The 13,108-nt window shown below is 37.9% G+C and overlaps 1 protein-coding gene across 2 annotated transcripts in view; it reads right to left on the reverse strand.

Annotated features, from left to right (window-relative positions):
• Nucleotides 1-469: 469 nt before the first annotated feature.
• UBE2J1 (ubiquitin conjugating enzyme E2 J1) overlaps nt 470-13,108 on the reverse strand; it is a 29,569-nt gene continuing 16,930 nt past the window's right edge. For both annotated transcript variants that reach the window (XM_058734699.1, XM_058734701.1), the window contains exons 6-8: nt 12,011-12,140; nt 10,352-10,471; nt 470-3,791 (exon numbers count right to left, since the gene is read on the reverse strand). In XM_058734699.1, coding sequence (XP_058590682.1) covers nt 3,513-3,791; nt 10,352-10,471; nt 12,011-12,140 — 529 coding nt within the window. In that variant the 3' untranslated portion in view covers nt 470-3,512. The remainder of the gene's footprint in view (nt 3,792-10,351; nt 10,472-12,010; nt 12,141-13,108) is intronic.

Raw genomic sequence — 13,108 nt, forward strand, 5'->3', positions numbered from 1 at the left:
ATAATCTTACAGTTTTTGCTCTTAACGCTAAGGTCTTAGGTCCATTTTAAGTTTTATATATATTGTAAGACAGGGGATGTGTAACTTTAACAATTGCTCAGTTCTCTCAGGAAACAGGACTGGCCCCAGTGCTCACGCTCAGAGCTGTGGAAAGGCCCCAGTAAGCTGTCAGATTAGGCCAGAGAGCACAGTGGGACTCTGGTTACACACAGCCTTATGACCTACATTGAGGCTGTGGGCTTAAAAGACAGAATGAGATCTGTGCACTGAAGACGACACTGGCTGCACTGTGAGGAATGGGGGAAGACTGGAGACTTGTTAGAGGTTACTGCACTAATTCAGAGGAGAGTAGGCTCATTAGGGTAATGGCAGTGAGCACGAAGTGGTAAGACGGGAAAAAATACTTAAGGAGGTAGAATGGACAGAAGGCCGAATAACATAAAGAATACCACCTTTGGTCAAAACACGGTATGAATAAAGTCACTGGTTTTATTGAGCAGCTCAAACTAGTTCTGAAGGCAACTGTTCAAGAGGCGTTCCAAAGAGCTTCTGAGCAAGGTACAAGCCTCCCACAAAGGCTTAAACAGTACACATGTTAATGTACACATTAGTCTTTAAGAGGCAGGTTCACTAAATGCATTCGCTTTTCATATACTTACTTGCAAATGATGGAACAATACAGGTTTTTCAGTACTTCAGCCTAGGTTTCTGCCCAAGTAAGTCCAAATGTGTGAGATTTGTTTACGGATTCTGGTCTATAAAAATGGGAGGTCTCAAGATACCAGAAAGTTTATTCATAGCCAAAAATAACAAAAAGATTTCTTATTCTCCTGAAATAGGAACTATTATATTTCCATAGTCAAAATGATAAACAACTTTAAAGGCTTTTTTAAAAAAAATTAGGTGAGAATTTTGATGAAATTCATTTATTTCAGTGGAACAAAACAATAAGCAGCATGAAAATGTAAAGTGCTACATAAAAGCCCCACAATACATAAAATTTGAAAGGTTTCATTGGCTTAAACAGTTACAGGTGATACAGACATTATATATTTTTTTGACATGCTATTTTAACTACCTTGATATGTAGTCATGTGCTTTTTTGGTCAAAGAAAAAGCCATGAATTACCTAAACATGAGGACTGGGGGAAGGAGTCCTAAACCTTCACCAACCAGATACATATCTGGTTTTGTCCCGACACTCTAATTAAAGGGATAAGGTGGGGCTTTAAAAACAACTGTTTTCTGAAGAGTCTCTTCAAGTGGCATTTGAGTAAGAATAGCCCCAAAGATCAATTTTGCTCATCAACTCCACGATGGGGATCAGACTGACAACTTAAGGATTTTTAAGTAGCATATGTGAGCTGAAAGGGAAGGAGCAAAAAATATGCCACTTTTCAGATATGTGTATCAGGTGCTTAAAACATCCAATACAAACAAGAAGGTGACCTATCAGTTGACAGGTGAGGGAGGAGAGGCAAATCAGATAGAGAAGGATCTGCACAATTCAAAATCTTCTTGGCTTAATCAATCTTAAAGTATAGGTACACTCCATTGGAAACATGCAACAGGATCACGTAGATCCAGAGGTTGGCTCAAGTTTCACTGAGAAGAAGCGGAGGGAAGATTGTTCCTAGCACACGGTTCATCTACAATCAAAGGCTGAAAGCAGGGGGATTTTCTTCTTCTCAGGTGATAAGGTCATCTGGTCTTCCCAAGGGTCAGTGACTTCTTGCTAGGAGACCACTGAACTACTTCTAGTATTTTGTGTTCCAAACCAAGACTTCAGAATGTGCTTTCCCATGGCAATAAAGTTGTAAAATGGTAACCTTTAATTCTCCTGACATATGAGGTCTTCATAAAGTCCTTGAGCTTTTTAAAACTTTACTAACTTTGGCTGTAGATATAACAGAAACAATCTGTAAACACTTTTAAAATGCTAATTTATTAACGCTTAGACAATTATGTATTGTATAATAGTATACAGTATGTTTATTTTAGATGTGGACATAAAGGAAAATGGCTAGCAGATGAAAATAGAAATTTTGTCTAATAATTAACAGACCCAAAGTCCATAGCAGCAATAAAAATTAAATTTGCCTTTAATAGCATTTCACAAATTGTTTCTATCTTGCCCATAATTTTAGTTAGTTAAAACTACACTAAGGACTTTATGAACACCACCCTCCAAAGTATTCAAGATACATTATGGACAAACTTTTGTGGACCTGTCTAGAACCTGAACACCACTTACAACACTGAGTTGTAAAAAAAACTCACAAATGCACCCTTAGAACATAACCTATTTGAGAGCTGGGGACTGCCTATATTTAAAAACTACATCTTCATTAACAAGTACTCTTAAGAGTGCCCTCAACGCTGTTACCAAACATGCTGAAGGCAATGCTTTTCTGTGATTCTATGTTCTCATCAGGCATTATGATGATAAAATTATCTACTAGAATCTGTGAAGTTAGCTAGCACTAAGTTATATATTGATTTTGCACTGACAATTATTTCTTCGGTTTTGATTAGGTGGACAATTCTAAGTAAAGGTTTTTCTCATTTCTATCACTGTTACTTGGGCCCTGAGCTTTTCTACTGAAATGGTACATAAAATATTTCAACATTATGCATATTCCTGGAATAATTACATTTATAGTGATTACAAAGCTAGACATGTAATACCTTCAAAAGATATACAATTCAAAGCAGAGCAAACATTAAAATCTGAAGATCCTTCCACTTGACTTCTGGAAGAAAACCAACTGATTTCTGGCTTGGACCCTTCCTTTCTTAAAAAAAAAAAAATCTATGGAGGGTTGTTTCCTTTTTTATTTTTAGATCTTGTGTACATTTGGGAGAGAATGGGATAACAGCATATCAAAGTGGTTTCAAAGCATCCTTTCCTCTTCAAATAACATCCAGGAACAAAGATGTAATCTCATTTCCTCATAACTATTTGACTGAAATTGTTACTTTCACTGAACAACATTTAGGACACAATGTCAGTCACAGAATGGGCAATTCCAGTGCATCTTCTATGAATGACATTCTCAGCAAACTATCTGAAGAGCTCTACTTTCCCTTTTCAACTCTTATCCCTGTTATCATTCTACCTAAGTAGAAACAGAGTACTCAATAAATGGTACTGAGTAACTAGTAATACTCACTGGAACTTAAAACACCATCTTTTATCCAAAAATGCCAAAGGGCTATACAGAAAAGTATCACAAATTTACAAAAAAGAAGCCGAGGCATGAGAAACAACAATAAGTTATTTCCCTGTAAAGCAGGTCATATGGTGAGACAAGGGGCTGTGACTTCAGTCCCTTGAACTAAGCAGGATACAGTCTGAAAGTCTAGCTATATTTATACTGAATTTATAAGGATCAAAAAAGGAATGAAGGGTAAATACAAAATAATCTTTTTGTAAACAATTCTTAGATTATACCCAATGCAGAATGTTTAATGAAGCAGCAGAGTCACAGCTCTTAAGACACAAAACAATATTATAACTCAAAGTCAAATATGTACTCATTGGCCAGATATATTCGTCTGAATATAAGAGCTGCCAATGCCAAAGTCAAGATGACAATCAGTACAGCGGATCCGCCATGATCAGTGTGGTTGTCTCTTGGCTGCTGGCCCTGGATCACATCCGGGGAAGCAGACGACCGTCTTTGACTCTGCTGCTGGGCTCGGCGTTGTCGAGGGCTCATGGAGGTATTCTTAGCTACAGGTTGAGCAGGTTGTTGAAGGGATGCTGCTGAGGGGTTCTGGGCTCCATACTAGAAAATTTTAGGGAGTTTTGTTTGAAACTGGCAAAGAAAACTTGTATATATATCTATTGTCCATTCAAGAGTACACAGAATCTCAGAGCACTAAAATACAACTAAAGGCAAAACTACCAAGCTGAATGCTGGGACTAATTACTCACCCTCCTGAATAAGCCAACAACACAACTTATTCTGAGTACTCACCAGGTGGAGGAAAAATTTATCAGCAACAAATAAGACGAGGACAGAGTTTAGCCATTTGCTCTATAGGAGGCCTTCTACTCTCTTTCAGGTGTAACTCCAGCAATATCTGTTAAGCATCTGGACACCTCACTTCTTGTAGGAGAGCCAAGGAAGAAAGCAATGTGATTTCTTTTCTGCTAGAAAATTTGCCATCCTAAATGGCAAAAAAAAAGTTTAACTCCTAACAGTGTGCCTTTCATGAACCAGGTCTCTTCCAACATGATCTTACTATATCAGCATACTTCCACCAACAATCATGGAGCATAGAGCGTAATTTCAAACCGTGCATTCTTCACAGCAGTACTGTTGTAAAAATCAGATGTAGGGGCGCCTGGGTGGCTCAGTCGGTTAAGTGTCCGACTTCAGCTCAGGTCACGATCTCGCGGTCCGCGAGTTCGAGCCCCGCGTCGGGCTCTGGGCTGATGGCTCAGAGCCTGGAGCCTGCTTCCAATTCTGTGTCTCCCTCTCTCTCTGCCCCTCCCCCGTCCATGCTCTGTCTCTCTCTGTCTCAAAAATAAACGTTAAAAAAATAAAAATAAAAATCAGATGTAGTTTTCAAACCAGGCTTATCCTTCCTCATAACTCCTGTCACCTGAACAAGTCTAGAAGAACCCTTTACTATGTGTTTGAATTGTGTTACTTTACGTATGTAAAGCATACTTAGGCATACTAGTTACCCCCACAAAGCACAAGGTATCAACTGCTTTCTCTCCTTTCAATGACTGCCTAGGCAGTCAAGCATAACCATAATGTGGTACCAAGTGATTCAAAATCTTGAATAACAGTTTATAGATAAGAAAGCTCTATAAAATATGAATTCTATTTATATAGACACCTTAACTCTTTTATTTTTTTAACATTTATTCATTTTTGAGAGTGAAAGAGACAGAGCATGAGCAGGGGAGGGAAAGAGAAAGAGGGAGACACAGAATCTGAAGCAGGCTCCTGGCTCTGAGCTGTCAGCACAGAGCCTGACGCGGGGCTCGAACCCACAAGCTGTGAGATCATGACCTGAGCCAAAGTCGGATGCTCAACCAACTGAGCCACCCAGGCACCCCTAGACACCTTAACTCTTAATAACCCAATGGCCTTTAATTCTTTTACTGAAAACAACTTTATACTGGTTCTATTTGTGCCAACACCCTTTCAAATAAAAAATAAGAATGCATGTTTTATTCAGAATAACTGTAAAAATGAGTAAATATAAAACATTAAAGTACTTTCTATCAGAGAAAATTTCAATATTGAGTAGGAAAAATAATCAAATAATATAATTCAAATACTTTCTTTAAAAGATAGCTTTGCCCTGGCAATAGCTATAAACATTAGGGAAGAAACTGCTGATCTGAGTTACTACAGAAGAAATTACCTTTTAAATCTGACATTCATTTCAGCATTAAAAGGTTTAAATCGGGGCGCCTGGGTGGCTCAGTTGGTTAAGCGTCCGACTTCAGCTCAGGTCATGATCTCATGATTCGTGAGTTTGAGCCCCCCGTTGGGCTCTGTGCTAACTGCTCAGAGCCTAGAGTCTGCTTCAGATTCTGTGTCCCTCTATCTCTCTCTCTTTGCCCCAACCCCACTCACACTCTGTCTCTCTCTCTCTCTCCACAATAAATAAACATTAAAAAATTTTTTAAAAAGAGGTTTAAATCATCTGAGTTTCTTAAAACTATCCTTTGGAAGCACTCATACGGAATGACCCATAACACAGAAGTAGAAAAGGAACTATTGACTTTGAGTTAAAAATATAAAAGTTAGTGCTGATACTGAATTAGAGCTGCACAAACTTGGACTTCAAACTCCAGGACTCCCAGCAACAACACACTCATTGAAGAGAAGAGATCCACAAAGTGGCAGCATTTTACGAGGTCTGACATTGTCACAGGCATCCTATTATATCTTAATAAATACTCATTGGATTGAACTGAGTTACAGCAGCCAATACAGCAACATTCCATTTAAACTCTCCCATTCTTCCAACTACTCAGCCAACAAGTTAAAAGTGTCTGATGCAGCAAAAGTGCTCAAGGCTTGCAGGCAAAGCTCTTAAGGAAAATAAAAAATATGAAGTTGCTATCAATCCAGAAACTAGCACAAGAGATTGGTTCAGTTTAAAGCTTTTCTTTTCTTTATTTTAAATACCTACTTTCAGAGACAGGGAGTGTGGGCACGCACGCACACACAGGAGCAGGGAAGGGGCAGAGAGAAGGGGAGAGAGAGAATCCCAAGCAGGCTCTGCGCTGACACATGGGGCTCAACCTCACAAACTGTGAGACTGTGACCTGAGCTGAAATCAAGAGTCAGGCACTTAACCGACTGAGCCACCCAGGCGCCCCAAAGCTTTTATTTTATACATGTTATTTTTTCCATTAGTTTGAGGGGAAAATACAATGCCCATAACCCTGACTAGATCAGGGAGCCTTATCATTACTAGGCTGGCTCTACCACTTGGGAGATGCAGAGATGCAAGACCCAAGCAAGTTATTCAACCTAAGGCTCAGCTCCTTCATCTGTACAGTGAGGATAATATCCAGTTCTGTAGTTACAAGGATTAAAGGCAGTAATGATATAAAGTGCTTAGGATACCCAACAGCTGATTAAATATTAGTTATTATTAACATTGTTACTATTAACATACCCCTCTGGAGACACTATATTTTGATTTTTAAAAAGTCATTACTTAGGACAGCTTTTCAGACCTCTGTTGGTATCATTAACATATTCAGAACAACACCTTAAAACACTGACCTTAGATATTTTAGTACATGCACTTAATGGAAATACTCATATAGACATACTGCTTTAATGTAATGAGATTCCTCTATTTCAGATGCCTTTTGATGTTTATTTATTTTTTTTAGAAAGAGAGACAGACAGTGCAAGCAGGAGACGGGCAGAAAGAGAAAGAGGGAGACACAGAATCCGAAGCAGGCTCCAGGCTCTGAGCTGTCAGCAGAGCCCAATGCAGGGCTTGCACTCACAAACCGTGAGATCATGACCTGAGCTAAAGTCGGATGTTTAACAGACTGAGCCACTCAGGCGCCCCAAGATGCCTTTTAGATAATGTATTACTGACTAGTGCTGCAATATAAAATTCTAAAATTTTTCCTATTTAAAACAATCACATTAAGGGAACACAGTAACAACCCCAAGGTTATAGACCCAGAGGAACCTAGACTATTTGGAGTTTAAGAACTAACTGGATAAAATCTTGGCAGGTCACATGGAGTTGGCTTTAGTATTTTCATAATGCTGTGTATGTTTGTTGGTAGGACTTGTAAATCTTTGCTGTTTACCTAAACTTGTCCAAACACGCCTATCACTGAATGCAGACTTAAGTCAGAACAATTTCCATCTCCTTAATTAAGACGAAGTGACCATTTTGGGGAAGATAGAAGTACATGATGTTGTATTTAATTTAATCTAATTAATTTTAAAAACCATCACAGTCACAAGTAAGTCCCCTGTAATACATATGAATTTTCTATAATAATCTGGAATAACCTGCATCTGTGAAGGAAGTTTTGTGTGTACTTTTTAATACAAAATGAAACAGTTTATTTGGAATCTCAATCCCTAGGAAGAGGGAAAAAATCTGACAGACTGGAAGAACATAAAACTACCATCAGTATTCTCCCCAGTCTACACAGCTAAAAAAATCTGCATCAAAAAGCAACAGATGGCCTGATATTATCTGCTGTATTTAGACTTTGGGCAATCTCTCGCCCCCTCAAGGCTAAAAAAACATAGCTTATCTGGGATTTGATGTATAACATTTTAGTGAATTTATATTACACTTGCATATAAAGCAGCCACCCCTAGCCAAAACCAAGTTTCAATTACTTCCACTGTGATCAATTTATATAATCATATTCTGAGATAAATCTGTATGTAAATATAATTAAAAGCTTAACTTGCAACTGTAGACAATTTATTGCTTATCACTGTTTTAGCCAAAATTGGTATCAATTAATTACCTATACCTATTAAAAAGAATTCTAAGGGCGCCTGGGTGGCTCAGTCGGTTGAGTGTCCGACTTCAGCTCAGGTCACGATCTCGCGGTCCGCGAGTTCGAGCCCCGCGTCGGGCTCTGGGCTGATGGCTCAGAGCCTGGAGCTTGCTTCCGATTCTGTGTCTCCCTCTCTCTCTGCCCCTCCCCCGTTCATGCTGTGTCTCTCTCTGTCTCAAAAATAAATAAACGTTAAAAAAAAAAAAAATTTTTTTAATAAATAAATAAAAGAATTTTAAGTTTTATGTACTTTAAAATCAAAATGTATACCTCAAACTAATAACACTGTATGTCAACTAAACCGCAATAATAAAAATTGAAACAAATCAAATCAAACCAAAATGGAAAATACCACTGTAATAATATTACTGACTGTGCAATGTAATTTACTTAAACTTCTTGACTTCTTTACCTATATTTCTAGTATTTTTTAAGTGCCAATTCTAAGATTCACTTATTCAATCAACAAATATGTACTGACCACCTAACTATATACAAGGCACTAGGCCAGGCACTGGGGATACAGAGCAGTAGAAAGACAGCTCTGATCCTCAAGGAACTCAAAGTCTTGGAAGTAATATAGACAATAAATAATAATAAAATAAATTACAAGTAGAATAAGTATAACTGAGATATGCAACCGAGGGACTTGACATAGATTTAAAAAGAGACTGAAGGCAGATTTAAACACATCACAAATATCAGGAGACTGTCCTTACAGGTGATAAAAGATCACCACCCTCCTCTCTATAATAGGTTGGTTCCATTTTTCAAAAACTATAAAATAAAAAACAATTAGAATTCTAAAGGTGAAGAGTAATCTAAATATTTTCAAATATTTCTTTAAATTTTTTAAATGTTTTTTAAAACATTAAAGTGCGAGTGGGGGAGGGGCAGAAAGAGAGGGAGACACAGAATTGGAATCAGGGTCCAGGCTCTGAGCTGTCAGCACAGAGCTTGACATGGGGCTCGAATCCACGAACCATGAGATAATGACCTAAAGTCGGACGCTTAACCAACAGACCCACCCAGGCACCCCATCAAATATTTCAAGGTAAAACATTTACTGACTAAAACAAACTCATAATATCTCTCTGCAATTCATAAAAATACATGGAGATCATGTACAAATGATTTCACTCTCCACATATACTTTTTCCTTGTACCTCCATCACCAGTTCTCCAAGTACTTTCTCCAGAGCACCCTCCCCCTGCCTTCCCTTTTCAACCTATTCTCTCTGTCCATCTCACTCTCTGAGAAGGGAGAGAACAATCACTTAGGACTATTCAGTCCCATTTTATAGTAAGTTATTCCTGAGGAAAGGGCAAATCTGTGTTTGCCAGCTTCTATTTCAATTTCCCTGACCCTTTAAAATCCTCTCTAAAACTGAAGGGGTGGGGGGGGGGGGGAGAAAAGATGTGGCTAACTCAACCAAATAATCTGTTACCAAAAATACAGCTCATCTTTTATATTTAGAAAGGGAAGTCAACGTTTTCCCCCATAATTCTAATTATTTAGCAACTATCCAGTCACATTTTCTTAATCAATCCCTGATGACCTATGCCCACCAATATTTAGATAACAGGTCAGAGCACAACTAACAAGACACATAGCATTCATCTAATCTTTCATTTAACAATTACTTATTGGACACTTACTATATGCAAGGAAGGCAGTGCTGTCTAACCAGAACTTTCTGAGATGCTAATGTTCAATACCTATGCTGTCCAATCTGGCAGCCACAAGCCCCACGTGTCTATGTGTTACTTGAAATGTGGCCAGTGCGACTGAGGAACCGAATTTTAAATTTAATTCTGAATAATTGAAAATATAAATTTAGACAGCTACATGTGGCTAGTGGCTACAGTACTGGGCAGGGCAGGTCTAATGCAAACCTTTGGCTCTAGTCCTTTATTGAGTATCTTAACGTGCCTTAACAAACCTGCCAAAGATACAGTGCCTATTTAGAAAGTGGCCAATGTATGTATAATTTGTTTTATTCAGAGTGTAGCGCTATATACTGTATAGCTATATAGTTATATACTATAACCAGCTTTTCAGAGAAATCAGAGAATTCTGGAGGAATGACAGGACCAAAAATTATTCAGTTCAGCTCCATTTAACAACAAAGAAGGCTTCAAAAGTATGAAAAATTTGCTTAAGACAGTAAGATTCATTAGAGGGAAGGGTGGGCTGGAGTCCACCTATCAGGAGAATCAAAATATTCAGATATTTCATCTAGAGATCTCCTCCTCCTATTGCAAATAATGATATTGATATAGACATACATATATGTAAAAGACAAGAAAGAGCCATACCGATGTACTGGCTGTAGCACCCTGGAATGTTGCAGGTATATCATCCTGTAAATCATTTAGTGAAAAAGAGTGGTTTAAGTCCGATTCAGCGATAGTCTTTCCAGATGAATTGACTTCTGCCTATAAAATAAGATAAACCCAAGAGCATATTACAACAAATATACAAAATAACCCACAAGCTACGAATTCTCTCTTGGACTTATTTTTAGGAAGAAACAGACAATACTGCTCTCAAGGAGCCATTATTTGGTAAGAGACAAAGCTAACAGCCATGGTTCACAATCCACAATTCCAAATTAAGTTTTTGGTAATTGCCAGGCGAAGCCTGACAGAGGAGGTTATTAACAGTCTTTGTCCCACATTAGTGTAAATATCCCCAGGTTTGCTCAGGGAATGTTAATAGATTTGATTACGGGGTACTGCCCCAGATGTCACTGCAGGTGCTAAAATATGATATACGTTTGATATTTTCTAAAATCTGGAATTCGGATATACAAAACACATCTGGCCCTACAATTTTCAGAAAAGCAATTTTAAGTACAATTGGAATCCTCAGAAGAAAGAAAAAAACCAACACTTCCTAAGCACCTCCTCTTCCAGGCAATACAATAAATAGAAGGAAAAATTTCTCCTGAGAACTGGATATGAAAGGACAGACAGGATACAAGAGAGGTGAACAGGGAGGAAGCAGCATGTTGCTTAATGCAGGTTGACATTTTTTAATAGAGCTAATTAAATTCCAGAAGTAATTATATGCAATATATGTGTGAAAAAAGGACATCAGGGAGATATGCCAAAATATTATCAGCAGTTATTTCTTGGGGATGTGATTATGTATGATTGTTATTTCCTTCTAAATTATTATACTTTTGGTGCACCTGGTGGCTCAGTTAAGCATCCAACTTCAGTTCAGGTCATGATCTCGCAATTTGTGAGTTTGAGCCCTGCGTCAGGCTCTGTGCTGACAGCTCAGAGCCTGGAGCCTGCTTTGGATTCTATGTTTCCTTCTCTCTCTGCCCCTCCCTTGCTCACGCTCTGTCTTTATCTCCCAAAAATAAACATTAAAAAAATAATACATTATTATATTTTTATAATAATTTATTAAGTATCAGGGACAGTTCTAAATACAATATACTTAAGTATTAACTCACTCAATCCTCATAAGAATCCTACAAGATAAGTAACATTATTATTTACAGATAAAAAGGCACAGTGGCTAAGTAATACATCTGATGTCCTACTATTAATAAATAGCAAAGCTGAGATCTGAACCCCAGCATTATATACCAGAATCCAAGCTTTTGAAAAAAAATTTATTTTATTTGAGAGAGAGAGAGAGAGAGAGAGAGAGAGAGAGAGAGAATCTCAAGCAGGTTTTATGCTCAGCACAGAGCCTGACACAAGACTCAATCCCACAACCCTGGGATCATGACCTGAGCTGAAATCAAGAATTGGCTCAACCAACTGAGCCACACAGGGTGCCCCCAGAATCCAAGCTTTTAACTGGTATGCTGTAATGCTTTTGTGAATGTATGTTATTAGTGTCATAATAAGAAAAAATGATTTATAAAACCTTATTGCCACAGAACTATATTGCTTTACTTTCTATCCAGAACAAAAGGATCACATAATTAGAATTTATTTACGTATTTAGAGTACCTTAAAACTGATTTGTCTAGCCAGTTCCTTGGCTTCCTGGTCAGCTTGGCTTGAATCACTTCCAGATTTTAAAGGCAACAGGACATCCTTCATGGCACAGCCACATCCCTCACAACAGAAATCTTGTGATCTGGTAGGAAATAATTTTTTTGATGGGTATAAATTACATACTTGAATGGTAATTCAAGACACTCAACTACTGAATGATTAAATTTAAAATAAAAGAACACTGGATAATTCCATATCATATTCATCTACATGTAAATTAGACAATTATGGCAATAATTAAAGTTCTGAGACAAATATACAAGTTAGGTTGGTGTTAAAAAAGAAACTCATGTCACTTATATCTCAATTTTTAAAAATCTAAAATAAAAAAAAAAATCCAGGGCTTAGGTTCCATTTTTTTCTAATATACTATCTAAAGAAAACTAAGCTTTAGATCTATACAACAAAACATACAAAATGTCTAATTACACTGTCCTCAAGGTCACACTTAAAACTATGTTAAGCCTGTGGGAAAAAAGTCCATTATAAAGTTTAAATTATGTTTTAGCAGAAACATATATAAAACAGTAAAGAAACCATTAAAAATAGAATTTACAAGGGTGCCTGGGTGGCTCAGTCGGTTGAGCGTCTGACTTCGGCTCAGGTCATGATCTCGCAGTCCGCGAGTTCGAGCCCCGTGTCAGGCTCTGGGCTGATGGCTCAGAGCCTGGAGCCTGTTTCAGATTCTGTGTCTCCCTCTCTCTCTGACCCTCCCCCGTCCATGCTCTGTCTCTCTCTGTCTCAAAAATAAATAAACGTTAAAAAAAAAATTTTTAATAAAAAAAAAAAATAGAATTTACAGATACTTCCAGGGAAAAAATTCACAAATCCGATTCATCTAAACAGCAGTATAGGATTCCACTCATATGTGGAATTTAAAGAAACAAAACAAATGAATACAGGGGAGAAAAAGAGAGGAGCAGATCAAGAAACAGACTCTTAACTACAGAGAACAAACAGATGGTTACCAGAGGGAGGTGGGTGGGGGGATGGGTGCAATAGGTGGTGGGGATTAAGGAGTGTACGTGCTGGGATGAGCACTGGGTGTTT

The sequence above is a fragment of the Neofelis nebulosa genome, chromosome 6 (genome assembly GCF_028018385.1).
Source record: "Neofelis nebulosa isolate mNeoNeb1 chromosome 6, mNeoNeb1.pri, whole genome shotgun sequence".
NCBI classification, from domain to species: domain Eukaryota; kingdom Metazoa; phylum Chordata; class Mammalia; order Carnivora; family Felidae; genus Neofelis; species Neofelis nebulosa.